The sequence below is a fragment of the Podarcis cretensis genome (genome assembly GCF_951804945.1).
Source record: "Podarcis cretensis genome assembly, chromosome: 10".
Classification (NCBI taxonomy): Eukaryota; Metazoa; Chordata; class Lepidosauria; order Squamata; family Lacertidae; genus Podarcis; species Podarcis cretensis.
In genome coordinates, this window is record NC_137179.1 from 25,654,649 (window position 1) to 25,682,615 (window position 27,967).

The window sequence follows — 27,967 nt, forward strand, 5'->3', positions numbered from 1 at the left end:
AGCCAGGACAAGTTAAGCAACCACAGTTCCAAACATTCACACCATTCAGTTTAGTTCAAATAAGACTTTACTCTAGCATTATTGCTAAATAGTTGCATTGCAAAATGTGGACCATTTGTTAACATTAAAACACATTTTAACATTAAAAATATCCACCAGGGTTGGGGAATCAGGTGAACTTCATTAGATCTGGCTCTGTTCTTGAATGTTACTTGAATTTAAGATAGTAAACCCAGAACTTCTCCCACTACAGTACTGCTCACCCCAGAAGCATCAATGCCACACTGGTAAGATCATACAGACAATATTAGGCTTAGATTGGTCCTTGTATGGAGAGCCATGCAGCCTTGATATCTGCTTTCATTTCTAAGTCACACAAGTGCATCTCAGGCTGCCTCCATCTAGGTTATAAACAACCACCCCCACACTGAACTGAGCTTACTCTTGAGCAAGCCTCCTTTGTGTTAAATCTAGAAGGGCACTAACTCAACCTTGTAGATCAGTATGAAAAAGAAAATGTTTAGTTGGCTCATGTGAGAGACTGAGATTTATGAGGAGGTTAATGCAAGTAGCTGCTAGTCTACCTGCCACCTCATTCTAGGGCAGAGTGCCTCCTTTATTGAATCTACAAGTATGGTCCCTGCAAAAATGATAGGCACTTAAGAGAGATATTATCTAGAGTAAGCTTTCAGTATTAAAGTATAAAAATAGATAATAGGAAAGTGATTTATCAAATAGATCTGTAAACAGCCTAGTTCAAAATAGTGTTCCTGTTATCCCTCTCAGAAGTACAACAGAACCTAAAAACTTCACACAGAAGCAAACACATTTAACTATCACTGGTAGCAATCAGTAAGTGACCATGTTGGGAAAGAATTTCAAAGACTGTCAGTTTACCACACCAGAAATCCAGACCAAGCTCTCCACATGCTATCTCTTAAGTACTCACATTGGATAGTTGAGAGAGTGTGGGCTATTATGTGCAACACCACTGCTACTTTAAAAAAAAATACAGCTTATGCTTCTGACTCCTCCTGCCCATCTCCCTGTACTGTGTTGTCCTCTTCTGACTGCTCATTCAAGAGCACGAACTTCCCATCATTGGTTAGTGGCACAGATGACATTAACTGAGCTAGTGCTTCCGGATCCTATAATGAAAATACAATGAGAGTCAGTGGAATAGTTATCCAACGGTCTGCAATTATCTGTCATCGGGGGACCTCAGTTGTTCTCAGTAACCTAATTCGTTGCCTGCTTTTAAAACAACACTAGATCACACTGCTTAAATGAGTTCTAAGTCAAGATGATAAAAACAGTGAATTGACAAGACTAGATTAAAGCAAGCTTCATTCATTTGGATTGGCTATATGGTATGCTGCAAAAACAAAGTTGAAATTGCAGCTCATTTTCAATGTGCCGACACCCAGGCACACCATCTGTGTGGGGCAGTGCCCCCCCCCCAATTCTGTGGCAGCTGCACAGCACAGGTGCATATGGCATGGTTATATCGCGCAGCTCTGGGCCCCTTCAATTGCAGGGGCAAGGTGACGTACCTGCCAACACCTATTTATAGCTAAAATGGTATTTGTAAACTCTTTACCCTACTGAGTTGAGATTGTGAGCTTTATGGGTACAACATGCTCTGCTAGTCAACATGTACTTGAAAAATGCAGAGAAACTAATAGTTAAGTCCTTTGTCATTCAATTTATGTTTATATGCATTTTATTTAATGTTGGTGCAGAAACTTGCATTTCTCAATATGTACAGGAAGACCTAAAATGGATCCAAACAAGTAACAGTAGAAGAAAAACCCCAGACGGTTAAGGTTCCTGTTTGGGTGGCAGGTTAACACACAACTTGAGGCCTAGACTTTACTTACCTGTGTTGCCTCTGTCATGATTTTTTCATCGTCCACGATTGCTTCCTGCATCTGCCCCATTCACTGTATTGTTCAGGGATCCCCAACTTAGCACCACCTATGGGCCTCCTGCCCCTTACAATTCTTTACTTCCCCTCTTTCCTTTCTTTTTAAGCACAGGTGGGACTGAACTGTCTGGAAAGCAAAGTGCTGGCATCCAGGCACCCATCAGAGGCCAGAGTTTAGGCTTAAAAGCATGATTCAGCACTGTATAGATAGGAAGAGTGAAACATTACCTTGCGAGCTTCAATGATTTCTTTCCCGAGGTTTATTGCATAACAAATCTGCAGAAGAAGCAGAGAAGAAGCCTTAGGAAATTTTTCTGTTATCCTAGGACCCAGGTTAGAGCACCAGAAAAGCAGAAGCATGTGGTAGCCGTTCTAGACAGTAAGCTGAGACCAGGGGATAGGCTTTGTGGAAGTTTAGCCAGTTGCTTGCCAAACATGTATGGCGAAGCAGTGCAGCACGAGGTAATAGCAAATAAACTCTGATGTTTCTCTTTCAGAATCTTATTTGTCTATAAATGGGGTCACAACAGGGTTAAGCAAGTGGGGAATGGATCAAGGGAACTGCTAAGGAATATTTGGGGAGTGTGTGTGTGTGTATGTTTGCAAACTAAGCAAAGCAAATGGACTCAACACACTAAATGCCCACTTAAGACTTATTACGGATGACTACAATTAGAACAAAATATTCTAAAAACCATGCAACGAAACACATCTCCAGACCTTTTCGCCTTCGGTGTTACTCTCAAATACGTAAGCGCTCATGGACTCTTCGCCTGGGGACTCGGAGATGGGAACCACAAACCCAATCAGTCTCTTGTTTTCTTGATGAGCAGCAAATTGTGTCACACTGGCAAGTTCAAACTGGAAAAACGGGTTTCATAATTTTAAAGACTTAAAGCAGGTAAACATTTAACAACTTCCCCAGCTGGCAACTTGGCATTTAAAGCCCTGACTGCCATTTCTGTACTGTGAGAAATGGAAGAATATACTTACACTTATCCTCGTAACTTGGGTTTGCGGATCTATTAATCTGTTGTTAGCGTAAAGGGGAGGGAAAAACAGTAGATTAGGTCCCCTTCATAAGATTTAACAGCACAGAAAGTACAGGAGCCCTAATCTGGCTCAAGAAAGTTGGGCCTAAAGCTGACACATCTTCACATGCTACTTGTGAGAAAGGAAAAATGAGTAAAGATTACTAGATGCCCTTAACCAGCCATGCCCTTTTCCAGATTACTCCATTCCCACAACCGAGGAGGGGAGGGTAGCAAGTGTTCCTCTTCCATTTTTCCTCTCCAACAAGCATTCATCATTCTGTGACTGCTAAACATTCTCAGTCTTAATTGATCTATTTAGTTTTTAAGGTTGCCCCCTTAAGGTCCCACCTCCAATCCTTAATTATTGTAACCCTTCAGCAAGTTAACTTAGGCTGATGATAGCCATTGTCCTCTTCTCTGTATTTATTCCCACCCACTCCCTGGACTGTACATGCAAAACCACACACACACCAGACCTTAAAAGTGCAATATGAAAAAGCAACATGATGGTTTTCTATTATGCCATGTACTATTATGCCATGCCACTACATCTCATCCTACAACAAAAAGCTTTCCTTCCCTGTGATTCTTAGCCCTCCACATGTTGGATGGAAGGTCATTATTCCTGACCACAAGCCACGGCCGACAGCACTCCCACAGCACTTGAAAGGTTACCAGTTCACTATCACTGTTGAGAGATTCTCTGATTGACCCTTCCATCCTAGATATGCTTCCTTGGAAGCAAGTATTTCAGAAACTAGCATTATTGGTAACCCTTGAAGCTGGATTCAGTGAGAGTTACTTCCAAAAGAGGTTGGGATTAAAGGTGCTGTAGCCAGTGAGAACTAGGAGTTGAATCCTAATGAACAGAAGGTCCTTGGATCCAGCAAAGATTCCTAATAACCAGGGAAGAGGAGCTATCTCCTCTCACATCAGTCAGGGACACCTAGGCCTCTGGAGGGACACAGGAGAGCAGGACATCAGCAAAGGGTATCTCTTCCTGCTGCCCTTAGCAAGTACCAAGAGTACCCTTTTCATGAGTTCCAGCCCGCTCACAGGATCAGCTCACAGATTCATCAGACCTCACATCAACGCAGAGCATGCAGAAGAAAGAAAGCGAGGAAGTTTTGCTTACTTCAGGTCGTTGCTGGTGACCAAGAGGTGGGATTCCGTTGTGCGGAAAATGTTGTGGATGGCCCGAGCTGCCAGCACCTGTCTCATTGCTTCGTAGATCACCTCAACCGTGTGGTCGGATTTGACCGCCATCGATCCTAGAAAGCGGACTACAAACATCTGCTGCAAGAGCGAATCTGGGGGAAAGGAAATAAAAAAAAAGGACAGAGTAACTTTCTCATTGTTTATCCTGCCTCTCGAGTTAATAGGACATCTGATTTCCCCCCCCTCCCCGTATGCTGCTCTCTCTTCTTCAACATGAATGTTCTCATGGCAGGTTCCTGTTCATGGATGCTCACTTCTTGATTTCAAGCAGTGATGGGAAAGTGTGAATGGGTCGCAGATCTAATCTTGTAGGGCAGAGATGCAGAACTTCTGGTCTTCTGTGTATTCTTGGACTCCAGCTCCCATCATCCCTAACTACTGACCAAGCTGGAGGGCACTGATGGAAGTTGCAGTCCAACAACAAAGAGTGCTACAGGTTTCCATTATCACCTTGCCCCCTACTTGTGAGCACTCAGAAGCATTTGGCCATCTGCGGGAATGTGGGATGGTGGGTGTTCTTCACAAGACAAACCAGGGATGGGGAAACCATCCCTGAGAGCCAGTGAGGTGTAGTGGTTAAGAGCGGTAGTCTCGTAATCTGGGGGACCGGGTTCGCGTCTCCGCTCCTCCACATGCAGCTGCTGGGTGACCTTGGGCCAGTCACACTTCTTTGAAGTCTCTCAGCCCCACTCACCTCACAGAGTGTTTGTTGTGGGGGAGGAAGGGAAAGGAGAATGGTAGCCGCTTTGAGACTCCTTAAAGGGAGTGAAAGGCGGGATATCAAATCCAAACTCTTCTTCTTATTCTACCTGTGGCCTTCCAGATGTTGTTGCCCCAGCCAGCATAGTCAAGGATGGTGGAAGCTGTAGGCTAGCAGTATCTGGCCACAGGGTTTCCCCTCTTTGACACAGACCATGGTCGGACCTAAAAAGTGGAGCTTGGGGCACCATTTGTGACTGAAGAGAGTTTACCCCATGGATCAAATTTACAATAGACCTTGTAATTTTGGACAGCTTTGGGGCTCAACAAGACTGAAGTTTATGAACAGCAATCCCCAGTCAGTTCTCACCTGCCTCATCCTCTTTCTTGCCATCTTCTGACTCTCCAAATGGGTTTGTGCGCCTGTTGAAATACACACAGGGCAGGAGTTATGGCTACATGAGAGAAGGAGGCAAATCTGAAAGGAAGCACTTTGTCAAACTCTCATTGGCTGTACCTGCCACCCCTGTTCTGATCCAAGAACTCTGTTGCGGGAAGCACAATGTCAAACTGAATTGGCGTTCCGGGTGCAATTAACTCAGTAGGTTCTGGAATGCTGGCCGGCTCGTTTGGGGCTGCCCAGTCATTCTGCATCTCCACATTCTTCACATCCTGGCTGAAGCAAAAGGAGAGAGACAGAGAAGATGGCCCCATATGAGAAAGACAGCGCTGTGAGAGATGGAAGGGAGGGAGGATTCCTAGAAATGAAAACCTGGGTGAGAACGGACGAGTGAGCATTCAGTCAGGGTCTGAGCTGACATTTAAACATCCTCACCACCAACATCCAATTTTGGATAGTTAAAATGTGTTTTAAACACGGAAATAAGACATCATAACCAGGAACTAAATCATAATGCAAGGGTGGGGGGGGGGTTCAGCTTTTACAGGACAATGCATTTATGTTGGCTACCACCATCTGTATCGATGCAATGCACAACAAAATAAACAACATCCATCTTATAATCACCATACAAGAAAGGAAAAGATGAGAATCCGAACGATAACTCTTCCTGGGCTAAGATAAAATGAAGGAACACAACCCACTGAAAGAAGGCACCGGCAATCCATCTTTAATAGGTGCTGGATGTTGTTACTGTCGGCACTCGTCTAAGATCTGCAATAAGGGTGTTTACCCAGAGTTGGGACTGCTTAAGATCCAATTTGCACATGAAACTGCATGATGCAGGTAGCAGTTATCTAACACGTGTAGATTAGAATGTAACAGATGAGCTATCCATTCAGGAAACTTGTGGAACAGCCTTTCATGTAAGGGACCACTTCAGAACACAGTGGGGGAACACTTGCTCCCTCTGTCAAAACCACGATGCTTGCAGAATGCCAACACATCAAAAGTTAGACTGGCCTTCTTCCTGAGGTGCTAATTTTCTTTGTGGAAAGAGCATCCAAACATCTCCAGACTAAGATGGCTAAAATGTTACCTGGGGGATTGATTTTCCTGCTTCTTCCCAAAGCTCGTGATTGGCGTCACGGCTTGCAGTGCTGTCTGATTCAGCCTGATGGCAACGGCCTGAAGCAAAGCAGAGGCACAGCCTTAAAGGAGGTTATGCGATATTGCCCAAGCAAACATTGAATCAGAGATCTTACTGTATTTGGGGTGGTGTGGGGCTTGTTGGAGTTATCAAAGCATTTCATTTCAAAACCTACTCACTTCAGGATTGTCAGTAAGATAGATCTGCCGAGAGATGTTGTTGATTGCACATATCCACTGGAAAAGGAAAACAAGAAAGAGAAACGCCAGATATTTCAATTTAAATTTCTTGAGTAGAAACAAAGTAGATATTTCAATTTTAATTTCTTGAGTAGAAACAAAGTGAAATGTGTTTACCTCCTCATATTCTTTCTTGCTTTCTGCCTGAAGGGTTATCCCTCTGTAAAAGAAAACAAAAACCACCCCATCATTTTCTTTCCTTGCCCCATTAGAGGATCTGAAGCAGAGACTACATAGCCAACTAACAGGCCACCTACATTTCTATTCAGCTGCCTTGATGGAGCTAGCAGAAGGCAGTGCAAGGACTCCCAGAAACTCAGTGGAGCTTCCTCCACCCCCACAAAAAAATTTCTATAGGTGACTAGAGACCTCCCTAAAGGTGAGGCTTATGGTCAAGGCAACTCAGTTAATGCAGCCAGACTGAAAGATGCAAGCCCTCGTTTTGGGTAGGGTAGTTGCTCCCTAGCAGAAGACCCAAAACACATACGGTTTCCCTGTAGGAGTGGTGATCTGAAAGCAGTAACGTCTGTCTTCGCAGTCGACTGCCATCACAGAGCAGTTGTCCAGGTCCTGGATCAGTCCCCCGGCGACGGCTCCCCTGGGCTGGCACATCAGGTTCCCACCTTGAGTGAAGAAGTACAGCCTGTCCCAAGTTGTAGTCACCAAGCCAGTTTTGCTGTAGGAAAAGACCAGAGCTTCGACGTCACCTTCACACCAGCTGCAAAGCAGCAGGATTCACTCCCTCCTCACAGCCAAAATCAATCCTTTCGGGAAAGGGAACTGAGCAGTGTGTGTTTTCTAAGGTCAAATCCCAGGCATCCCCTTCACCGCACACATTTTAAGACTCCCGCTATCTTTTTGTAATGTCAACAAGGCATCTTGAGGGACTTGAATTTTGTATTGTGGCAGAAGCACGTGCAGGGACTTTTCATTATCCCACAGTACAAGGGACATCACGACAGCTACTGGTCGCAGCTTTTACTCTCTTTTAGCTCTTTGGTTTTCTGGCACTGCTTCATCGTACATTTTGCGGGGAAGGGACATGTGATTTGCATATGCAGAAGCCAGGTTCAATCCTTGACAACATATCCAGGGTAACAGGAAAGATTTCAGGCATCAGCACTTGAGAAAGACATGGAGAGGGCTGGCGAGAGTTCTGAGGTCCAGAAAAGGAGGCATGGAGGGCCATATAACCTCTCCTGCCCCCAGAGCTGAGGTACTAGATGTAGCATTTTACTTTTAGGAACCTTAGGTCCCAATTTTGAAAACCCACCGAACTAGCTAGAGTACTAGCCCTTCTACCATGCTAAGACATGACTCCCTCCCAGGAATCTTCCTTACTTTCTAAGGTTAAGGTAGCCAGCCTTCTGAATCAGGTTTCTGTTGATGAGAGGCGATGCTGCGTCGAAGTCAGGCGTGTACACTGATTCGCCAACCGAAAGCAGATCTTGCTGAGATACCCGCATAGCTTCTGCCTCAGTGTCCAATTCTCCCTGTACACTACAGGAGAGAATAAACACCAAAGCACTTCATGGCCACAGCTTGCTTGCTTAGGCTGTCCAACGAATGCAGAGCATACATTTCCTTTCTCTTCTTTAGAATATTGATTGGTTTTATAATAAAATGGCATGGACGAACTGCAACAAAATCTGCAGAGCATTACACGCACACATCAGTCATCTATAAGGAACTGAGCAGGAACACGGTCAAATAACGGGTTCATTGAATGAACCACCCCCAAGGCTTCAACTATCTGTGACACATCTTCTCCATACATAAGCATGAGTGGCGGGAGGCCTGAGATGAACAACCCTTCTATTTACCTAGCTGATATATGGGAACCATACCTTATCGAAATGTGTTTGGTTTCTCAACACTTCTTCTGCGTTTCAATAGTTCAGAAAGAGTCAGATCCCAAGATTTCCCTTGCCACCTCATCGGAGATGCACAATATATTAGTAATACTTTGTTAAAAAGTAGTAACAATTTATTTAAAAATTATTAAAATGTACATGTTTATTAAACAATGTAAACAAACAATTTATTAAAAATTTATTAAAATTTACATGTTTCTCCAGGCACTTAAAATGAGACAAGTGGAAATGTAAGAGTGCACTTTCATGTGTGTTTTTTTTAATCCTAGAAGCAGCAACATGGTTTTCTAGACACACTTGTATCATCTGGCTGCCAGGCTGGTGCCAAACTTGGAAGGGGGGTCTCCTTGGCATGGTGACAATGATAAGACCCCCTACTCCCTAACCAGGACTGAGAGTAGACCTGCCTAGGCCAGTCATGGGCACCACAGGCTCTCTCTGCCATTGCTCTGACAGTCACAGCACCACTCACTGTCCTCCACTGGGCACCAGGCAACACTTCAGCCATGTACGGGTAGCAGTACTTTTGAACCGGAGCGAAGCTGGACTCCCATTCAAAAGCAGCCCTGCTGCCAAATTCACTGAAGGCTGTGGAGGGCGTCACATCTGAATCAGGCAGGTGAGGGGTCCTTCCAAGCCATGGGGGCCCCTGGCCAGGGCCCCACCTGGCTATGACTGCTGGTGTCAGACCTCATGGTTGCTGCCAGTCATAGCACACTCATTCTCAGAAACAGCAAAAAAGAGCAAACAGGCAAAAGCAAGCTGGAACGATCCATTACCTTTCAACCATGCTTGAGACTGAAGATAGAAAGCTGTCCATTTTTTTGGTGAACATCTCAGCTCCCTTCTTAAAAAACTTAATCTGAAGAATATAAAAAGAGGGAGAGCACACACGACTCCTGAATATTTTTGACGGCAAACTCCTTGCAGTAGCATGCAAGGGGGGGGGGGGGACACTGGGGTTTATATGATCCAACAAACTGGTCTTTCATACTGGGAGTCAAGGAGTTGTTGGCTAGGGAGCAGGGTATATCAGGGGCAGGGAGAACTTTGGCCCTCCAGATGTTGCTGAACTCCCAACTCTCATCATCACAGGCAATTGGCCGTATTTGCTGGGACTGGTGGGAGTTCAACAGCATTTGGAAGAGCAAAGGTTCCCCATCCCTGGTCTACATCTTAGAAAGAGAACAACCTGCAACAAAACATTGCTTGGTATGGGACACTCTGTCTAGGGTCCTTTCCAGTCAACCATGCCCTCTTCCAGGATTATTATTGGCACCTGTCTGTCTTGGGAGACAACAGAGGAGTGCGCCTTCGGGGGGGGGGGGGTAAAGTCAAACCGTTGGAGAGTTACAGAGCCTGCTGTGGCTGTAGAGAGCGACACGGGAGAGAAATGTAATGTCACAACTGTGGCAGACGAAGGCGTCTGGTTTTGCTGCTACAGGTGCACCAGAGTGTTTCTTCTCTCTGCGCTCCTCTAGTCACTGCTGTGGACACACAACCTGACTTGTCTGTCTCCAGGCACTGCAAGGGATTCCCAGGCGGCACGGTTGAGGTGGCCAGCCTTCATGTCATGTATGCAGTGGCGTAGCGTGGGTTGTCAGCACCCAGGGCAAGGCAAGTAATTTGCGCCCCCTAACCCGCATGCCTGGCACCCCCCCCCCCACACACACAGTGGGCGGCGACCCGGCGGCTCGGATCGGATTCGCACAGCAGTGAGAGAGAGTGAGTGAGCCAGGTAGGGGCAGAGAGCTGCGAGTGCGAGTGCGCCCCCCCAGATGTTGCACCTGGTGCGGCCGGCCCCCCCTGCACCCCCATGCTACGCCACTGCATGTATGCAGACAGCTTTGTGCCAGGGACTGGACTGAGGGGGACAAGACTGAGGAGGAATAGTAGAGACCGTCCCCCACCCTCCACCTGAACTTCCCAGAGAAGAGGAAGGCATTATTGAATTACAGCAGTGGTTTGAGGAAGGTCACAGCTCAGAGACAGCTGAACAGAAGAGTTGGGAGAAGAGAAGGGGGAGACAGAGACAGAGCAGCCAGCTGACACGTTACCACTGGAGAGCATATCTGACATCCCTTCTCCCAGAACTCTGCGTGCGCTGAAAGCTGAAGAGCAAAGGACTCAGAGACAAATAGCCCCTGGCAGCCACCATAAGGGGAAGTGCTGTTGCTAGGAAGGGAAGGGGAGCTCAGTTGCAGCAACACCATTTTGGGGAAGGCTGCATTCCCTCTTATTTTGGGCTGCCCCGTGGGAGGAAGCTGATTTTCCCTGAAGCCTGACACTTTGTGACATGGAACTGGTCTGCCAACAGGCCTGGTGCTTGAAGCCAGCTCCTCATAATAGCAAATCCTTGGGGATCCTGCCATGGTCCATTCTGTGGACATGGCATTAGAGTGCTTTAAATGTATGGTGTGGATGCAGCCTTGGTCTGTCAGGCAGTGCTGGGTTTGTCCTGCCAGCAGTTTTTAACTGAATCATACAGTGCTCAGTGGTTTCCAAACAAGCTCAGCTGCAGCGAAGAAGGGTTTGCTGCCCAAGATGCTGCAGCTAGGATATGTACCTGGGAGCGCGTATATCCCAGCATGGGCTCCAGCATGGCGATTCTCTTGCGGTACTGTAAAGCATTAAGGGCGCAGTAATACTGTAGCGACGAGAGATGCTGCTTCCTCCGGGCACTGGCTACCTCTTTGGCAACTTCCGCCTTTAGCTGAATGATAAAAGGTTAGCAAAGGAACAGCCAAGTGTCAGCAGATGAGCCATTGCAAGACATGGTCAGCAGTGCATTGAGCAGGCAGTTAAATGACACCCAAGTGCCACTGAAATCACTGTGACTATACTACTACTACTACTAATTTATTATTTATACCCCAGCCCATCTGTTTGGGTTTCCCCAGCCACTCTGGGCGGCTCCCAACAGAATATTAAAAACATGATAAAACATCAAACATTAAAAACTTCCCTAAACAGGGCTGCCTTCAGATGTTTTCTACAAGTCAGATAGTTGTTTATTTCCTTGACATCTGAAGGGAGGGCATTCCACAGGGCGGGCGCCACCACCAAGAAGGCCCTCTGCCTGGTTCACAGAATTGTACCCTGTTGAGGACTTTTCATTACATAAAATTCTTCTTATCAAATGTGCCAAGATGTTGGAATATCTTACCTTTTCATTCTCTCTCTTTTTGGGTAGCCTGCTGTACTTTGCCATGGAGACGTCGTGTTCTGCAAGGATCGAAGGCACAGTTTAGCATCATCACTCATGCACACCGAGAGCAAAATTTCAGTCAAATGAAAGACCAATGTGAAAACATACCATTGCTGGCAAGGCTGAAGAGGTCCTTCAAAGTGCTAACTTCTAGGAAAAAGCAGAAGGCAACAACAAAGGGTTTGCGCATTAGTGCAAAGTTTCCATGAGATGACCAGAGATGCCAATTAAAACTTTGAACATTCGCAGTGACCTGCTTCTCAAATTCCACTGCAACTACTTGACTTCATGCAAAGAAATGTGCAATGTATTTATTTCCTTAATCGGCCCAGAACTGCTTCAGTCAATTGTCCCATGCTGAGATTATGCAGCAGAACAGTGGCAGAAATGTTCTTTTTGCAGACATTTAACTGGACTAGCAATCCTCCTTGAACAGTAGAAACACCACAATGAATAGGGATGGAGAAGCCTATAGTCCTCCAGCTGTTGTTGGACTAAAACTCCCATCATCTCTGACCACCAGCTGTGCTGACTGGGGCTACTGGGGGCTGGAGCCCAACAACACTAGCAGGAAGGCCACCGGTTCCCCACTCCTGGGTCTAGAAGCTGTTGCCGTCGCTCAGGTTTTAGCCCTAAGAACAGGGCACCGTGCCATCTAGGTGAGCATCCTGTTCTCAAGGTGGACATTCAGATGCCCACAGGAAGCCCAGAAGCAGGACCTGAGCATAGCAGTCCTTTGCAATTTGCCGTGTCTGCCAAGCTTACCCAACCTATTTCCAAATAAACATGCATGTGCTAGCACTTGCAAGCCCCACTGTGTTCAGTGTGTGGGGTGGCTGTTTTTAAACTCCCATGGAAGTCTACATAGGGGTGCAACCTTAACTAATTTTCTTTAACATACGAAAGTTGTCTGGAGTGCAAGAAGAAAAAGTGTCCCTCTCTTCCTTTGTTTCCTACTAAGAGCTCCCAGTCACACCTAAAAGATTTACCTGTAAGGTCTTTTTCACGGAACTGGATGATGGGGAGAACCATGGTGTCTGCGAGCTGCTTGGCCAGTTCGGTGTGCAGAATGTTAAGCTGAAAAACAGGAGGGCAGCCCATTTGTTTAGAAGGCAGCAGTAACATCCCTGGTACCCTAAATCCACCGTCAGGTGCTTGAATGGAAAACCCAATGTGGCTCAGCAGGGTGGAAAGGAAAGTTCAGATTTGTGCTTGACTGTGGGAACTTTAACGCCAGAATGGGGAACTTGTTACCCTCCAAATGTTGCTGGACTCCAATTCCCATTGTGCCTGACCACCATCCATGGTGTCTAAGGGCTGATGGGAGTTGGGGTCCAACAACAGCTGGAAGGCCAAAGGTTGCCCACCCCTACTCTGAAGTACGTTTTAGATGCTTGGATGTTACTCTCCGCTTCAGTTCCCCACATCTGTGTAGTCAGTAATCATTATAGCAAAGTGAGTTGCCCAAATAGCTTTCTCTGAAGTGAGGAGAATTACATTACTATATTACAACAGTAGGCCAAATCAATACCATCTGCTTATTAAGCTGGAGCCAATATATTTAACTATTTTTCTTTAAATCCACACACATTCATATATATTTAAACAGTGTTTTATTAAATTGTTTGAAGACATTTGATTTCAAAACCAACCTTTTTTTGAGATTCTTCAGTGGGGTAATCCATAATAAATAATCCCATGTCACTCTCAAAAAAACCAACTCAAATAAGAAGATATCAAAAACATTTTACGTCTGTGAAACATTCTTACGGGGATCGGAAATATCCACCACTGAATGGCTTTACCAGATTACATGTTAAAAATCCAGAACAGTCCAGAAAAAATCAATAGGTGAAAACAAGTTTGTTTACATGGATATTGGTAATAATATTAGTATCTGTCCATGCACCAGTGAGCTTTGAGTCCTGCTAAAATTAGTAATGGGCTGCCAAATACACACGGCTTCAGCTGAGAGGAAATGTCTCCATTTCTCAAGATTAAAGAGTTTACTTAAGGAGAGGCTTTGAAACAAGACTTTATATTTACTCTGCAGCCTTTTCCTGCAGACTGGACTGCTTCGCGTATGCCCTGGCAAAAGACATGACTCAAACAAAACAGCTGTTGTCACAGTTTTCAATTTTCACAGTGGAGGGTATTGATTATTTATTTATTATTATTATTATTATCATTATCATTATCATTATTATTATTATTAAAGGTACAGTATTGGCCTTCTTAACTGCGTGGCTGGAACTGCAGACAAACAAGGAGATCAAAAGGCAAGATTCCTAGAAAGTAGTCGCTTATGAAGATGAATCTCCAAATGGGAAGAGGGAGACTTGATCAGAAGACCTGAGGCATGTTAACAAATACCAGGCATGAAGAACCTTCTTCAGCCTGAGGGCCACAGTCCCTCTCAGTGGGCGGGTTAGCCACAATATAGCCACAAAGGAGCCAGAGGTTTCCACACCGTATCCCCACCACACCTCTCTCCTTCCAGGCAAGCAAAAGGCATTCTAATCATCATTGTATAAGGGCACATTCCAACCAGGCAAAGCCCTCAAGGAAGGTGTGGGCCAGGGCCAGGGAAGGGTGTCACCTGAGAAGGGCCCCAAGGGTCATTGAAAGTCTGGCCAATGTAATCAGAGAAGATGGAAATATAAAAGGAATAAGCAATAATAAAAAAGAGAAAATAAGCCTATTTGCAGGTGACACCTTGCTAACAATTGAAAATCTGTTAGAAAATATGCAAGCATCAGAGGCACATTGGGGGGGAAATTGGAGAAATAACAGGATTGCAAATTAATTGGTCTTGTTTCAACACTACAAGATGGTTCTATATTATTAAAAAAGCTAAGCATGTCAAAGTGCAAGTAGATAAATAGGTACTGCTCCGGCGGGAAGGTAAACGGCGTTTCCGTGCGCTGCTCTGGTTTGCCAGAAGCGGCTTAGTCATGCTGGCCACATGACCCGGAAGCTGTACGCTGGCTCCCTCGGCCAATAAAGCAAGATGAGCGCCACAACCCCAGAGTCGGCCACGACTGGACCTAATGGTCAGGGGTCCCTTTACCTTTTTACCTTGGGTTACATACGCTTCAGGTTACAGATGCTTCAGGTTACAGACTCCACTAACCCCGAAATATGACCTCGGGTTAAGAACTTTGCTTCAGGATGAGAACAGAAATCGTGCTCTGGCGGCACAGCAGCAGTGGGAGGCCCCATTAGCTAAAGTAGTGCTTCAGGTTAAGAACAGTTTCAGGTTAAGAACGGACCTCCAGAACGAATCAAGTACTTAACCCGAGGTACCACTGTACTTCAGTGGGATTGTATGCTTGAAATCATAGAATGGTAGACCTGGAAGGGACCCTGAACAACACAGGACTAGGCAGCTGTCCCATATGGGGATCAAACCTGCAACCTTGGCGTTATCAGCACCATGCTCTAACCAACTGAACTATAAGTATGTCACAGATTTAAACTAATCTAATGGTCACTCCCTCTCCTCATAAACTTCAATTTCTGTGAGGGGCTGTGGGAGTACGGCTATCTCAGCACTCTCACCCAACTACAAATTCAAGGATTCTTTGGGCGAAACCAAGACAGTTGGCACTGGTAAAAGCAATGATATATGCTTGCAGTGTAGATATTCTCCAACATCCCTTGAATTGTGCATCTTGGCTGAGTGTGGTGAAGCAATGGAAACCAGCTGGAAAAGGGTGTGGAAGCCTAGGAAGAAATAAGACACTGTGCCCTGGCCTAATGAGGACTAGAATTCCCAGGGTTCAAGCCAAGAGAAGAGATGTTCTGTGTCTCTAGACAATGGGTGGAGAAATGGAAAGGAAGACACCCGCCCCGCCCCCCCGACTGTCTCTGCAGAGCTGGAAATATTGCATTATGAATTTAAGAGAGGCGCCAGAATAGCCTCTTGAAGGCAAGTGTAGGCCAAGAACTTTGAACTATCTTTTTACTGCATTTGTGCACAGACCAAAATGTCATTTTGAAGTACAAAGTGCATTTGAGCCAAAAAGGGGGGGGGACTCCCCTCCCCCTTAAAGCCAATTCTAAATACTGGAAATGTTAAACAACATTTGTTGTGCACTCAGGAGTTATTATTTTAAGTCTGACTAGAAATAACAGAACTTCAGCAAGCTAGCATGGGTTGGCATGTTAAGTCTGCTACAGCAAACACACAGAAGAGAAGTTGAATTTATTATGGCAACAGTCAGTTGGCTAGCACATACAGATTTACAGTGGTACCTCGGGTTAAGAACTTAATTCGCTCTGGAGGTCCGTTCTTAACCTGACCTAATATTTTCTTGACCTAATATGTGAAAACGGTATGTGAGGAAGATACAACGCTAGTGTGTTTTAAAGAAGCTTTGTGAAAAAAATAAGGAATATTGCAAAAATGTAAACGAGGATAGAAAGAATGTACTTAAAGGCAATACTAATATTAAGGAATGTGAAGATAGAAATTTAACTACGGATGATTGTCAGAGAAGTTGAGGGAGGTCCAATAAGCTAAAATATGTGATGTGAAAATTTTTATGATTGGAGATTTTATGAAAAATATAATAAAAAATTATTTTTTTCTTAAAAAGAAACTGTTCTTGACCTGTGGTACCACTTTAGCTAATGGGGCCTCCCGCTGCCAAAGCACAATTTCTGTTCTCATCCTGAAGCAAAGTTCTTAACCTGAGGTACTATTTCTGGGTTAGCGGAGTCTGTAACCTGAAGCGTCTGTAACCTGAGGTACACACACACACACACACACAATGACTAGCCAGAGTAAGTTGGTCAGTCTTTAGGGTGCCACAACACTTTGCATAAATATAGCAAGAACTGCTAAATAAGATAAAGGGAACTTCAGGATTCTTCTCTCTCTCTCTCTCTCTCTCTCTCTCTCTCTCTCTCTCTCTCTCTCTCTCTCTCTCTGCTTCTCCTTCGCCCCATCATTTTACGAGCAGAGTAAGATGAGGCCTTTTCTACAGACTATACAAAGCACAAACAGGCCACCCTTCGCCACGCTCCCCCTTTGTAAATCTCAAGATCGTCACAGCTTCAACGAGATAAACAGACACCATAAAAAAACCTAAGAAAAAACTTGCTGGCCATTTGGATTACCTCATCTACAACTTTTGAAAAGTACTGAAGGGTGGATATCACTTCTTCATCTCCTTTACCCAGGGCAAAGTTCTGCAAAAGAAATGAAAATAAGTCGTTGGTTTCCAGTGCCTCCCATGGAGTTCTATGGGATAAAGTAAAAGCAACCTGCAGTATTGAACATAGATGTGCATATGTGGCGTCTACCCTCCCAGGTGTGTGACATCATACTGGGTTCATAGTGAAAGGGTTAACTAATTGTAAAATGACTAACCAATGGGAACCCAGGGGGCAGTGTACAGTGGTGCCTCGCAAGACGAAAATAATCCGTTCCGCGAGTCTCTTCGTCTAGCGGTTTTTTCGTCTTGTGAAGCATCCCTATTAGCGGCTTAGCGGATTAGCGCTATTAGCGGCTTAGCGGCTATTAGCGGCTTAGAAAAAGGGGGGGAGGGAAAAAACTCGCAAGACTCGCAAGACGTTTTCGTCTTGTGAAGCAAGCCCATAGGGAAATTCGTCTTGCGAAGCGCCCCTTTCGTCTAGCGGGTTTTTCGTCTTGCGAGGCATTCGTCTTGCGGGGCACCACTGTATAAGGTTTAAGCAGAGAGGTGGGTTTTTTTTGAGGAGAGAGTTAGAGTTAGGGTGGTTGAGAAGACAGTCTGGAGTTAGAAGAGGCAGATAAGATAAATCTGTAGGTAGGGCTTGTCTGGTGTGAGAGAGGGAGAGAATTTGTTAAGAGGAGTCAGTCAAACAGTTGAGATAATCAGTCAGAAGGTATTAGGAAGGTATAGGCCAGTAAAGAAACTAAAGTTAAGGTACTGACAGGAATATTATCGGAGAAACCATGAACTTGTTAATGTTTGTAAAATAAACTTGGGGGGGGGGTTGATTCACTTTTAACAACTGTCTGGACTCAGTGCTTTACCAGAGAGTAACTGGTTGGTGGCAGCGGGGAAGCGAGCACAGTGGTGGCACAGGGATCAACAGACCGTTAAATGTCCGGGGACCCTGTGTGATCTCCACAGCATCCTTCATCCCTCTGTCACTGGCAAGATGCTTCTGTGCTCCAGTTGCTGGAAACCGCAGGAGGGGAGAGTGCTGCCCTTGGGCTCAAGTCCTGCTTACAGACCTCCCACAGGCATCTGGTCAGCCACTGTGAGAACAGGGTGCTAGACTAGAAGGACCACTGACCTGGTCCAACAGGTTCTTCTTATGCTCTCCCCTTGCCCCACCCCCATTCTTGCTCCAAGATGTTGAGGCAAGTTTGACATCTCCAGCAATATAACTAAGCAAACCCTTTAGAATCTTTTCATCTCTACCATCTAATCTGCTGAACATGGAGGTTGCGCAGGGTAAATCAGGCGTACCTGTTTCTCGTACGCAAGAAGCTGCTTGGAGAGCTGCTGGGTTGCCAGGCACATTTCATTCTGCAAGGAGAAAAGGTATTTCATTACTAATGATCACACACCAACTTAAAAGACTCCTCTTGAATATTAGGCAGGCACTGTCTCTGTTGCCTTGCCAGCACCGACTGAAGACCTTCCTCTTTCAACCAGGCATTTTAAGCTGAGATCTTTCCAAGCCTGCATCTGTACTGGAATTGTTTTTAAAGGTTTTGTTTTGTTTTGTTTTGTTTTACCATTTGTTGTCTGCCATCGTGGGCTCCTTTGAGAGGGAGATCAGGATATAAATTTAATAAACAAACGAATGAATTAACAGTGCAATCTTATACTTCTTCATTCAGATGTAAGCCACAGCGATTTCAGTAGGACTTACTGCAAGGTGAATTGTGTGTCATACTGCAGCATAAGCCTCATTTGTCATCATAATGGGCACTACAGTTGCTACCCTCTGCATTTCAGATCATATTATTCATCAGGAGCACCAATATTTATGGACCAGCCTGCAAATTCCACACACCAGGTGGCTGTAAGGTCATGTGACAGACAAATATTTCACCATGAAGTACAGTAATACATAAATCAATACCTTGCTGCAATTCAAACTTGCATATATCACAGAGTAGTACTCTACAGACATTTCTAGAGTTCCCTTCTTTCTAAACATACATAACTCCCAAACCATATTTACTGCTTTAATGTTTTACTTCTCAACTGATGTTTGTATTGTAGAGGTGTGGAAAGAACACAGACTTTGGGAAAATAAAATTCTACTGTAAGGAACTATGATCCCCAAACCAATTTTTGTCTCTCTTTTCCTTCACTGTCTACCAGTGGTATCGTTCACCCATCACAGTAAACCATAGTTAACGGTTAACTGTGAATGCAGAAATCGTCCCCACTTCACTGCATACCTATGGAAGTAATAATTTACAATTACTAGCTTAGTGCTACATCCAGCTTGGGGACTGTGGTTTGTTTCACTCAAACAAAAAATAATTGGAAAGCCAAGACTAAATCCTGACTACAATGTGGCTTCTTTGGAACAAAAGAAATAAACCGTGATCCGCAGTCAAGGAGGATCAAACCACAATACACCAGCACATTCACAGTCAAACATTAACAATGTTTACCATAATCTTGGAACGCAGCCACTATAATAGCACAACTCTTTCACCACCTAAACAGATTACAAAATAGATTTCACAACAAACACAGAAACGAAACAACAGTATGCATTGCTTATAGCTCAAATTGGGGCAAATAAATATTGACCGCATTTGGACATCACAAACTTATGTAGCTCTCTACTACACACACACAATGCACTTCAATACAGAGGACACCTTGATATAAAGCAAGGGCAATATTAAGGGACTGAATCTCAATGTTCAACACAATTCAGTCTGATTTTTAGATTGACATCAAATTCTACAGAATAAACACAGTCAAAATGTCATGTTTGGTGTTCAAATTCAGACTTATGCAGCATAATCTGAATATAATGCATAACCACCCCGTTCATTTCTTAAAAGAGGCTTTTGCTGCCAGCAGCTCAGTTACTTGTTCCGTTTTCTATCATATCCCACCATCTCTCAGCACCACTTTGATTGAATCAACTCCATTTCCAAAAGGATCAAGCACATTAGTGTGGGCACCAAGCCTGGTGAGCACTGGTCTTTAAACTGAAGCCTTTGATGTCGTCGTATACAAGATTTCTGATAAGAGAAAGTTCACCTTAGTTATAAAAAGCCATGTTGTCATTTCATTGCCTATTTTTTCCAATGTCTATTTCAACATAGCTCTATATTTATTCCACACGCACACAAAGTTGACCAGAAAGGCAAATTAAATTCTCTGCGCACTGAAATTTTGATCATCGGCAAAGCTATCAGGCCATCTGATCGTAAGCAAATAGCAGGTTGTCTGCCTTCTCCGCTTTTCTTTGTTACCCATTGAAGCAAACCATGCTGAATTAAAATAAGTCACCAAACCACACCTATAATTTCTGGCATTTAAATAGGCAGCACTTCCGATGGCTAGGCCACACCCGGAATTTTGGGGAAAGCATGCAAACAAACAAGAATGCCAGGGAGGTGCACCCCAGGAACTTCTGAGTTCCAGACATTTCATCCTGGACTTACAGGAGGTGATGCAACATTGAGTTACAAGTTAAGCAGCCCAAATACAAACATTTGAATGGGCTGGGACTTAGTGCACTGACAGTTCTGTGTACATAATGCCAAAGACCTGAGGGGTTGTGTTCATTTAAAACAGGGAATGAGGATCTCTAGGGACCTACAGATAATGCTGGACTATCCCTCACATCACCCCTGATGTCCAAAAACATCTGGAGGGCCGCAGGGCAACCTTGATTTAAAAGGCTCTCCTGAAGACGTGGCTGCAAATTCCTACTGTAGTAACTCTTGAAGAAGACTGCCTGTGTTTATGGGCACATAAATATCCATCCATAACATGTATGCATATGTTTCCAAGCACAATTCAAAGTGTTGATGCTGACCTTTAAAGCCCTAAACGGCCTCGGTCCTGTATACCTGAAGGAGCGTCTCCACCCCCATCATCCAGCCCGGACACTGAGGTCCAGCTCCGAGGGCCTTCTGGCAGTTCCCTCACTGCAAGAAGCGAGGTTACAGGGAACCAGGCAGAGGGCCTTCTCGGTAGTGGCGCCTGCCCTGTGGAACGCCCTCCCAGCAGATATCAAGGCAAGAAGCAACTATTTTACTTTTAAAAGACAACTGAAGGTGGCCCTGTTTAGGGAAGTTTTTAATGGTTGATGCTGTATTGTTTTTAATATTTGGTTGGAAGGCGCCCAGATGGGCAGGGTATAAATAATAAATTACTATTATATTATTATTATTTTGCATATGACCCCACTGGTCTTCTCAATAATCTCCTGAATGCACAGAGATGCTCCCACAAGGTAATCTACAACAGTGAAGAAAGGGGTGGGACAAGAAAAGGTATAGAATTGATGCGAATTGGATATACAGCACTTTTTCACATCTTAATATTTCTTGTGCTGGGGGTGGTGTGTATGCATGCACAGAACAGACTGGGATCACAAGCCTGGAAGAGCAGGGGTTAAACCTGCCAAACCTCCTCCCCCAAATTATTTTTCCATGCTACAAACCAACCAACTTGTGCCCAATGATTAAAAGCTTTGCCTGCCAATTTGTGGTTTATTAATACAGGACAAATTACCATAGCAAATTAAGACGGAAAGTGGAAGACAGAACCCCAATTGTTTTGTGGAAGACCAGTGGCCAATAATCAAAAATGACCTGTGATCTGGGATGCAAAACTGTGGCCTTGTTCCAATGATCACAGCTTGGCTTCTTAAGCGGAGAGATACACAAGCCTTTTGCCACGTACACAATTTCTCTGAGGTGAGCTGCAATTTAACGAAGAAAACTCTAATTAGCCATAAGTTTCACAGTTTATCAGAACCAGAAAACTATGGGTATCAAGTTCAGAGCAGATCAGGATCTTAAACCATGGTGTGGAATTAGTTTAAGATCCTGATTTGTTCCAGTAACCATAGTTTCCCAGTTTGGACAAAACAAGAAACTATGATTAATTAGAGGTTCCCTGTTGCAACAACAGTTTGCTAACAAAAGGAGAAGTGAGCAGGCTGCATATCTGGTCAAAAGATTTGTACATATCAAAACTAAGAAGCCAATATATGACTATCTGAATAAGGTCAGGATGTTTGCAGGAATTGCCTCAGTATATATTGCTTTCTATGTTTATCCCCCTATTTTTAAGTGAACAAAATAAAATATAATCAGTGGGGGGTGGTAATCATGATTATTTGTGTTTTCTTCAGGGAAGTGGCAGGTTTCTTTTTATGGTTTTTTATATTACCCGTTATGAAAGCTCAATATGTTATTGAAATAAAACAATACTTTATTTTTAAGGGAGTTGAGAGGCAGAAAGGGAACCGAAAACATTTGAAGTGATTTACCTGAGCCCCATAAACTCGCTGCATCGCTTGAAGCAACTGGTTGGTGTATTCTGTGAGAGTCCCCGCATCTTCTTCAAACACACTCAGCAAAGAACGTGTCTGGTCAAAGAGAAAGGGTAGCAGTTTATTCACCAATGGAAATTTACAGTTTTCAAACAAACAGGTAGCATAAATGGAGACAGACATTAGTAATCTCTCTGTTGTTAAGACACTAAACACACACACATAATAGATCCTCAAATTCCTGCTACAGAGGTGGGAACCTGTGTCCCTTCAGATAGTCAAAAGTCACGGATAATGGCAACTGGAGTCCAACAACATATGGAGGGTCACAGGTTCCCCAGCCTTGCCCTGTTATGAACAGAAGCATTCAGCAGTGAAGACATCTGTATTTATACCCTGGCTTTCATCTAACCAGACCACAGGGAGGTGACAATGACCAATTCATAAAATACAACACTTCATAAATCACGACAACTCTAAAATCATTATTAAATTATATCCAGAAAGACAAAACATTAGCTCCCTGTGATTTTGATGTCCAGCATGGCTCCCGTTATTACTCCCCCACCAAAGCATGAATGAATAAGCTGGGGTCAAAAGGTCACCAATGAGACGGGTGGTAACACTGCTAAAAGGAAAGCGTTCCACAGTTGGGGTGCCACTGCAGAGAAAGCCCCGTCCTGAGTTGCTGCAAAATGTACCTCCCTCATAGTGATGATCTCCAACTGGGCCTCCCCCACTGAGCACAAGCTGGTATATATTTCTAGAGGTTTACATGGTGATAAGTGAAAATCCGGCAAACAGGGTAATTCCACTCAAATTCTGGAAGGAATAGCAGCAATCCTTCCTCATGTTGAGTTTCAACAGAACATTGAAGCATCAGACCCATATAACTGACTAGGGCTATGGTGCATTTTTTTGTTTGATATTTTCTTTGCTTATAATAATTATTGTTTAGTCAATTTGTATATTGTCCTTCATCCGAAGGTCCCAATACAATTCACAACAGAACCCTCAGACATATTTAAAAAATGAAGGGAAATACATGAATGCTCTCATTGAATAATAAGAATAATATCCTCCACCACACCATTCCAGAAGCATAACAGAACAGGAAGGCTTTAGATCCAGTGGATTCAAAGTATCCGCTGATGTGCCCCCCCAAACACCTTCTTTTTTGCCCTCTCTGCCGGAGAAGGGGCAGCCAAGAGGTTTCCACAGCTACAAGACATCCATTTGTGTTCATATCTTTTGTATCACCCATGGAGTTGGAGAGCCACAAAATATTACGGTTCCTGCCCCACCAACCCAGCTACCACAGGATTGCACCTGATGTATTTTTTTAAAGACAGCAGCCTAAACTGCTTAGATCTGAATGGATCACACCACAAAGCTTTCAACCCTAACCATACTTGCTAGGGCAGAGCTTTCCAAACTGTGTGCAGCGAAACATTAGTGTGTTGGCTGCAGTGTGTAGGTGTGTTGTGCAAACACTCCCCATGCTCCTCCTGGGGCTGGAAGGGGGTTAGTTTAACCTCCAGTTTGCTAGTAAAACTGAATTACAGCTGTACCTCGGCTCCCGAACGCCTTGGGAGTCAAATGTTCCGGCTCCAGAACAATCAAAAACCAGAAGTGAGGGTTCTGGTTTTCAAATGTTCTTTCGGAAGCTGAACATCCAATCAGAAGCCACACTCGAAGTTGAACCGACTTCTGGAATGGATTCTGTTTGACTTCCGAGGTATGACTGTACTGTGTCGCAATATTATGCATGCATAGAGTGTGTCACCAACATGAAAAGTTTGGAAAGCTCAGTGTTAGGGAGTACAGTGAGCCTTATATCCAAATAAACATGCATTCAATTGCATACTTTTAAACTGTGGGTGGGGTATTGTTTTGTAATATGTTACATTTTTTGTGTTTTTAAACTGCCCTGTGTCGTATGAAGGATGGTATAGAAATTATATATATATAAATACACACACACACACACACACACACACACTCATTTTCTACTCCGCTTTTTCAGCTACTGCTAAAATACTGTTGACATTTTAATACTCTAAGTGAGATGGCAGAAGCAAGAAAACCAGTGTTATGTTTCAGGTATACAAAGTTAACAATTTACATTGGGATATTTTTATATATATCTAGTGTGGTAAGATCTGCCTTGTGTAAACTGTGGTTTAGCTCCTGGGCAGAAAAAGGAGGATGTGGTTTTATTCACTAACCAGGCCTGATTTCCTTCTAGCAGCAATGGAAGGGGAAAGGAACATAGGAAACAAGCATATACAGAGTCAGGCCATCAATCCATCTGGCTCAGTGTTGTCACTCTGACTGGGAGCAGTTATGCAGGGTTTCAAGCAAGGGATATTTTGAGCTATACCTGGAGATGCTAGGGATTGACCCTGGTAGATACCCCATTCACGGTCATCTAGTCCAACTCCCTGCAATGCAGGAATTCCAACACACAGTCCCCCATCCAATTTGAAACCATACGGGACCCTGCTTAGCTTTGCAAAGGTGCCAGTGGTTTTTACTGCTGCACCACTAGGAGGGTACACCACTGAGCCACAGCTCTTTCCTAAATGAGTATAAAGAATCTGATCCGAGCCCTTTTGGTGGAATAGGTCATATTAAAGTTATATAATCGAACATTCACGCCCCAAATTACAGCTCTAACCTATGGCCATGCAATTCAGCAACACTCCACATGTTCTTTCTGGCTCTAGATATATATTTGACTCACCCAGCTAACAAGCATCACATCTGCCAGGACAAAGGAAGAGAAGCAGATATTTGGGGTCCTTCAAAGACTCTGAAGAACAGAAATTTGACGCAGGTCTGATGGAATGAAATTTCATTGCTGTGGGGCCAGCACAGAGAGGGACCTGTTCCTTGGGACCCAGTTAGGGCTGCGAGAGAACCCTGTCTGAAAGCCTGCAGAGCCACTGCCTGACACATACAAATTCAATTTGTGCAATTAAAGTCACTTTGAAGCTCTTGCACAGCAAACACTTTTCCCTCAAAGATTAGATTTTTTGCAATAAGGAAAGTGACAGGGAAATGTGCTTGTGGCATAAAACTTACTTTGATGCAACACCATCTAAGCACCCCTCAAAGCTCCCCACAAAAAAAAGAATAGATCATCGTTCAATAGCCAATGTCATCTAGCCTTCCCACAAACAAATCAGGATGAATGCTCAAAAAAAGATGCTCAGAAAAACTGCACAGTCTCATCTAACTGGAACATAAATGATATTTCAGTTTATTGAGGTGGGAGGGGAGCAGAGCCCTGGATGGAGGGGTTCGTAACGTTGGTGTCAATCAGGACAACAGACTGTAAATTTGTACATGCAGCTCCCTGGTGTGTTTAACTGCCGGAGAACTCAGTGGAAAAAAGTGTACACACAAGTTAGCACAAGTAAGAATGCTTTGAATGTGAGCAGTTGCACCTATGCTGCTGTGGCTTCTGTAAAGAAACAGAAAAACTACAGCCCTTAAAAAAAAAAAAAAAAGGATTTGCACTGCCTCAGCACTCCTCTGTGTACTACGCAAATCAGCATCCGGCCTGTTCACTTTCAGGCCTCTAAAGCACCAGCATCCATTTAGATGAGTCACATGATGCCTGCATGTTCTCCACAAACTTGAAAGAGCTCTCGCTCACTCACTCGCTCTCTGATCCAAAAAGATCAGGAAGGAAGAAACAAACTGTCTCTAATTCATAATTTAGTCTACCTTAATTTGCGTATTATAACTGCTTTTGAACAGTGTTTTTGATTGTATTGCTACCCACATGGGACTTAGAGAGACCAGGAAAATACATCAAATAAATCCAATTATTAACTTTCCCTTCCCCCGGATTTCGAAATGTCCCTCCTAATGCACCTCCTATTAAAAGTGACCTAGATTGGTCACAATGAAGCTCCATACATTTACAATGATAAAGCTACTTCCGGTCTCCTCCTCCCTCCAAAGCTCATTAATATTTCCAAAGTGCTTTATTGTTAGAACCATTGTTAGAACATTTCCATGCTCCCTTCACTTCTTAACCTGGAAAAATAAGATAGCATTCTGCCGATGTACAGAATGTGTATTTACACAACATAGTAGATGATGGGCAGAGCAGAGTTTTTTTTATTTCTCCATGGGGGTTCTTCCTCTCTGTCACAGAGCCAGATTCCTATACACTGGAGTTTCTCCCTCTCTCACACACCTGGGCAAAACACCGCCTGTTTTAACATCTAGCCCAGCCTTGCTTAGCCATATCACCTTCAGGTGTTTTGGACTACAATTCCCATAAGACTCAGCCAGCATGGAAGTGCTCTTGGAGGCTGATGGAAGTTGTAGTCCAAAACATCTGGGCATGGGCACCAGGTTGGCAAAGGTTGATCTAACAGGACTAGGAGTTCTGACCTCCCTCATTTCTCCTGGGTCCTAATAATGTCACCTTTTTCTTTAAAAGAAAGGTCGCCTCCTACTTAACAAACCTTCCACCACAATGGCTACTTTTCCATTCCGACTCCTCCATTCTCCGGCAGCAGGGTCTTCTTTCTCCAGCTTTTAAATTATCCCCGTTTAAAAATTACATGTCACCCTCCAACTTGCTGAAAACTCCTGTGTCTGTTGAGCACCATTATGAAAACAGACGAACCTCCACCACCAAAACCCTGTCTGGCTCACCGGTTTGCTTTGATGCAGACCCACAACAGAAAGCTCAGCAGACAGCCGGGAAGAGCTCTCGGCTCGCCTAAATGCCATATTCTGGATTACTGACAATCCTGCTCGCCCCCTCCCCTCCCCTCCCGGTCCGCAGGTAGCTTTCGCGTTTGCGCGCAGCTTGCAACGACTGCGACATCCTCTCTCTCCCTCCCTCGCCTGCCTGACTTGGAGATCCATTCAGACGTGCCGCGGTGGTACCTGCGGGCTATCCTGCAAAGCCTCTTCCAGGCGAAGCCTGTCGACGGCGGGCATTGTCTGGCGCTGGAGAGGCGAGCGTGAATTATTCAGGCTGGGCGGATGATCCTGCTTGCAAGTGGATCTCTCGTGACGCGTCAGCTTCGGGTGCTGCGCCCAGCCGAGGGATCTGGCTAGTTTCCCTTTTTCCCACCGCAGCCGGGAAGGAGATAAAAGAAGCGAGTTCCGCAGCCGCGCAGCGCCCAGGTGCGTGAAGCAGGTAGTTGCCGCCTGTTGCGCACCAAGCCAGCCAGCACAATCCGCAGCCAGCCAGCCCAGGACCACTCCTCCCAGTTCCTGTTTCTGGGAGGAAGTGGGACGACTAGTGGAGAGCATCAGGAAGTGGGGCGGCGTTGCGGCCTGGCCTCCTGCAACAAATATCCACACGGGTAGTTTCTTGTTTAACGTGCGGCTTAAAGGCAGAAGAAGAGAGCCCTGCAGGATCAGGCCAAGTGTCCATCTCACCCAGCACTGGCCAACTAGATGCCCAGGGTGGGGGTAAAGTCCAGCAGAACCTTCACAGCCGAATTTAGAGCTGCAGATTTTGTCACACTGCAAGACTGAAATAATATTTAAGGCTCCCCGAGAAATAAAATGAAACATTGCTGGCATCAAGGCCTGAGAGGGGTTATTTCAGGAATAGCAGCGTTTGATTCTGTTGTTGATATTGTTTGAGGCTTATCAGGCCTTGTAAAATCGTGTGTGATTATGCTGATGACAGCCAAAGGGCTCGTAAAAAACTTAGGGCTGGCAGAACTTAGGGCTCACATGGACCTA

The 27,967-nt window shown here is 44.6% G+C and overlaps 1 protein-coding gene across 2 annotated transcripts; it reads right to left on the minus strand.

The window, feature by feature from the left end:
• Positions 1-49: 49 nt before the first annotated feature.
• Positions 50-27,688, minus strand: APPL2 (adaptor protein, phosphotyrosine interacting with PH domain and leucine zipper 2). 2 transcript variants are annotated; one of them, XM_079992374.1, is made up of 21 exons: positions 27,155-27,688; positions 22,235-22,333; positions 18,217-18,276; positions 16,874-16,945; positions 12,739-12,826; positions 11,858-11,896; positions 11,708-11,766; positions 11,108-11,254; positions 9,321-9,403; positions 8,009-8,167; positions 7,155-7,343; positions 6,785-6,827; positions 6,608-6,664; positions 6,378-6,466; positions 5,396-5,554; positions 5,249-5,301; positions 4,097-4,271; positions 2,921-2,957; positions 2,648-2,788; positions 2,156-2,203; positions 50-1,148 (listed from the first exon to the last, which is right to left on the minus strand). In XM_079992374.1, exons 1-21 carry the CDS (start codon positions 27,524-27,526, stop codon positions 1,017-1,019), a joined length of 2,301 nt encoding a protein of 766 aa, XP_079848500.1. In that variant the 5' UTR covers positions 27,527-27,688; the 3' UTR covers positions 50-1,016. The 2 variants fall into 2 exon arrangements, with proteins under 2 accessions (XP_079848500.1, XP_079848499.1); XM_079992373.1 differs by having other exon boundaries at positions 11,858-11,899; positions 27,155-27,686.
• Between the last annotated feature and the right edge of the window lie 279 nt (positions 27,689-27,967).